Consider the following 3,111-nt stretch of genomic DNA (forward strand, 5'->3'; position numbering starts at 1 on the left):
CAGACTCCTTTGCTGGGGCTGCTGCGTGCCCTGGGGCTGCAGAGCTCTCCTCTGCCTGCTCACAGCAGATTGAGCACTTGAGCTCTGGTCAGTTCACCTTGAAGGAGATCCCCCCTTAGGAGGGAAGTGCTGCAGCGCAGGCCAGCTGTGCCACTGCCGTGCCCACTGCCTGTCCCTGCCTGCAGTCCCAGCACAGCCCCACGGCAGCACTGGCACCAAGCTACAGGAGCAGCCGGGCCTGACCCCACCAGCAGGGCTCAGCACGAGAGGGTGGCAGTGGCAAGAGAGTAGCCCTGCATGCCCCAAGCGCTGGTGCTCCCTGGCCGTGCTGCTGGCATGGGACTCTTTTCCTCTGCAGCCCTGCACATGGCACTGCCCCTGCAGAGCCAGAGCAGCTCTCAGAGGAAGGACGTCACACAAGGAAGGCAGTGCAGCCTCCTTTCTTTTATTTAAATTCACAGAGGGCCTGGCTCCTCATATACAGGATCTCTGAGCTATACTTGACAGGTACATATTCTAAAAGAAATGAGATGAATCATATCATTCCAATGGGAAACTTTAGCCGTATGAAACCAAAGAAAGTCCTGTAATAAAAACACTCATAAATACACAAACACACCCCAAAATAATTATATATATAATATTAGCTGTTCTAGTAGTTATTGACATTATTAGTCATCTGCAGAGGTAGAATGGAAATTTACTGCTTCCAAAACACATCTAGTCATCAATTTCCACAGGGCATCCTTCAGCTCCAGGTTCCTCATGCTATAGATGAGGGGGTTCACTGCTGGAGGCAAAACCGAGTACAGAACTGCCACCACCAGGTCCAGGGATGGGGAAGAGATGGAGGGGGGCTTCAGGTAGGCAACCATGGCAGTGCTGACAAATAGGGAGACCACGGCCAGGTGAGGGAGGCACGTGGAAAAGGCTTTGTGCTGGCCCTGCTCAGAGGGGATCCTCAGCACAGCCCTGAAGATCTGCACATAGGACAGCACAATAAAAACAAAACAACCAAATAATAAAGAAACACTAAACACAAGTGCCCCAACTTCCCTGAGGTAGGTGTCTGAGCAGGAGAGCTTGAGGATCTGGGGGATCTCACAGAAGAACTGGTCCACAGCATTGCCTTGGCAGAGGGGCAGGGAAAATGTCGTGGCCGTGTGCAGGACAGCATTGAGAAAGCCACTGCCCCAGGCAGCTGCTGCCATCTGGGCACAAGCTCTGCTGCCCACGAGGCTCCCGTAGTGCAGGGGCTTGCAGATGGCAACGTAGCGGTCATAGGACATGACAGTGAGAAGGGAATATTCTGCTGATATAAAGAACAGAAAGAAAAAGACCTGAGCAGCACACTCTTGATAGGAGATGGCCCTGGTGTCCCAGAGGGCATTGGCCATGGCTTTGGGGAGAGTGGTGGAGATGCAGCCCAGGTCGAGGAGGGCGAGGTTGAGGAGGAAGAAGTACATGGGGGTGTGGAGGCGGTGGTTGCAGGCTACGGTGGTGAGGATGAGGCCGTTGCCCAGGAGGGCAGCCAGGTAGATGCCCAGGAAGAGCGCGAAGTGCAGGAGCTGCAGCTCCCTCGTGTCTGCGAATGCCAGCAGGAGGAACTCGCTCACAGAGCTGCTGTTGGACATTTTCTGACTTGGGACACAGTTGTCTGTTGAAGAGGAAAAGGTAGAAGAAGTTAGAACAGACTTATCTCAGGAAAACCTACTGCAAGCCTTAGAACATCCCTAGCACAAGCCTGTCTCTGTTCAGGAGAACCTTTCTGCAGCTCTCCTGCTTGAGCTGCGGCTGGTGCTGGCTGAGAGTGGCACTGGGAGCAGGGGCTGCTGTGGGCTCCAGAGGAGTCCTTCCTGCTGTGCAGCAGGAGGGAGGCAGGAACATGGGGGAAACTCAAGTTCAGTCCACTGATCAGGTCAATGAATTTTGCAGTGCTGTTTCAAACAGTGCACCCCAATGCAGAACAGAGGTGCAGATGCCACTGCTGAACACTCCTGTTCTCAGCTGCCCTGTGTCACCCGTCTGTGAGCTGCAGGACCGTCCTGCTGCGGTGTTTCCCTGGGAAGACACTGGAGACATCTGAGAGCAGAGAAGCCCCAGTCCAAGTGCAGCTGGGCAGAATCCTCACCTTCTCTGAGGGTTATGAGCAAGATCTCAGCTCTTCCCTCCTAGCCAGGGCTGCAGAGGCCTCACTCCGGCTGCCCACAGACAACCATCCAGCAGCATGGACATGGCCTTAGCGTGGAGGTGTCTCCTCCTTGGGGCACCTGGATAACACAAGGATGGCACGAGAGAGCTGCATCCTGCTGCAGAGAAGCATGCAGACCAGGAGGATCCAGCACAGACAGAGCTGGGTATTTGCAAGCTGGGGTGTCCCAATATCCATTCTGCATCCCCTGCATTTTCTGGAGGAGGCTGGGCCACTCGGCTTTTGGCTGACCAGGGGCAGCTGGGTTATGACACTCTGAGGGGCTTCTGCCAGACTTCCTCACCTCGCAGGTGCCATCCAGCAGGACTCTCAAAGCCTACTGCGTTGCCCACTGGCCTCCCAGAAACAAGACCCAGCAGGAGACCCTTCCAGGACGTGCAGCTGCATGGCCCTGCAGCCAGAGACTTCCCTTGTCAAGGGCTGTGCAGATTTCTCCTGCAGGCAGCTCTCAGCATCCTCCCACTGCCAAGTGCCTCCAAGCCCTCTCTCCTTGTCTCCTCTCCCCGTGCCAGCTGCGGTCAGAGCCCCCAGCCCTGCTGCGCTGTGCAGAGGAGCTGCTCCTGGCCAGAGCTGTCTCTCTGCACCACGGCCCTCTTGCCAGGAGCTCTCTCTGTCCCAGGAGCCCGGCCCAGCTCAGCACCAGACGCCCAGCGCAAGGCATTGGAATCCCCCCTCGGGGGGCTCTGGTGAGGAGCCCATGAACCTCAGGCACTGAGAGACAATTGAAGACATCTCTCCAGAAGTCCAAGTGAGAGGCAAGTTTCCTGCAGTGTCCCCCTGAGGGCCAGCACTGACACAGCCTCCCTTGGAGCTCGTTAGAGCAGAGCATTGGAGACTATGAGGACAAGGAGACAAAGACAGTGTGAAGGTGACCCTGATGTGTAGACAATCTGGATGTG

General features: G+C 55.9%; 1 protein-coding gene across 1 annotated transcript; it reads right to left on the reverse strand.

The window, feature by feature from the left end:
- Positions 1-671: 671 nt before the first annotated feature.
- Positions 672-1,634, reverse strand: LOC121063387 (olfactory receptor 14C36-like). The gene has a single exon (XM_040543810.1). The coding sequence runs from the start codon at positions 1,632-1,634 to the stop codon at positions 672-674; it is 963 nt and encodes a 320-aa protein (XP_040399744.1).
- Positions 1,635-3,111: the final 1,477 nt, after the last annotated feature.

The sequence above is a fragment of the Cygnus olor genome, unplaced genomic scaffold (genome assembly GCF_009769625.2).
Source record: "Cygnus olor isolate bCygOlo1 unplaced genomic scaffold, bCygOlo1.pri.v2 scaffold_78_ctg1, whole genome shotgun sequence".
NCBI classification, from domain to species: Eukaryota; Metazoa; Chordata; class Aves; order Anseriformes; family Anatidae; genus Cygnus; species Cygnus olor.

Coding starts and splice junctions, on each gene's coding strand:
- LOC121063387 (XM_040543810.1), bottom strand. CDS start 1,634: ATGTCCAACAGCAGCTCTGTGAGCGAGTTCCTCCTGCTGGCATTCGCA.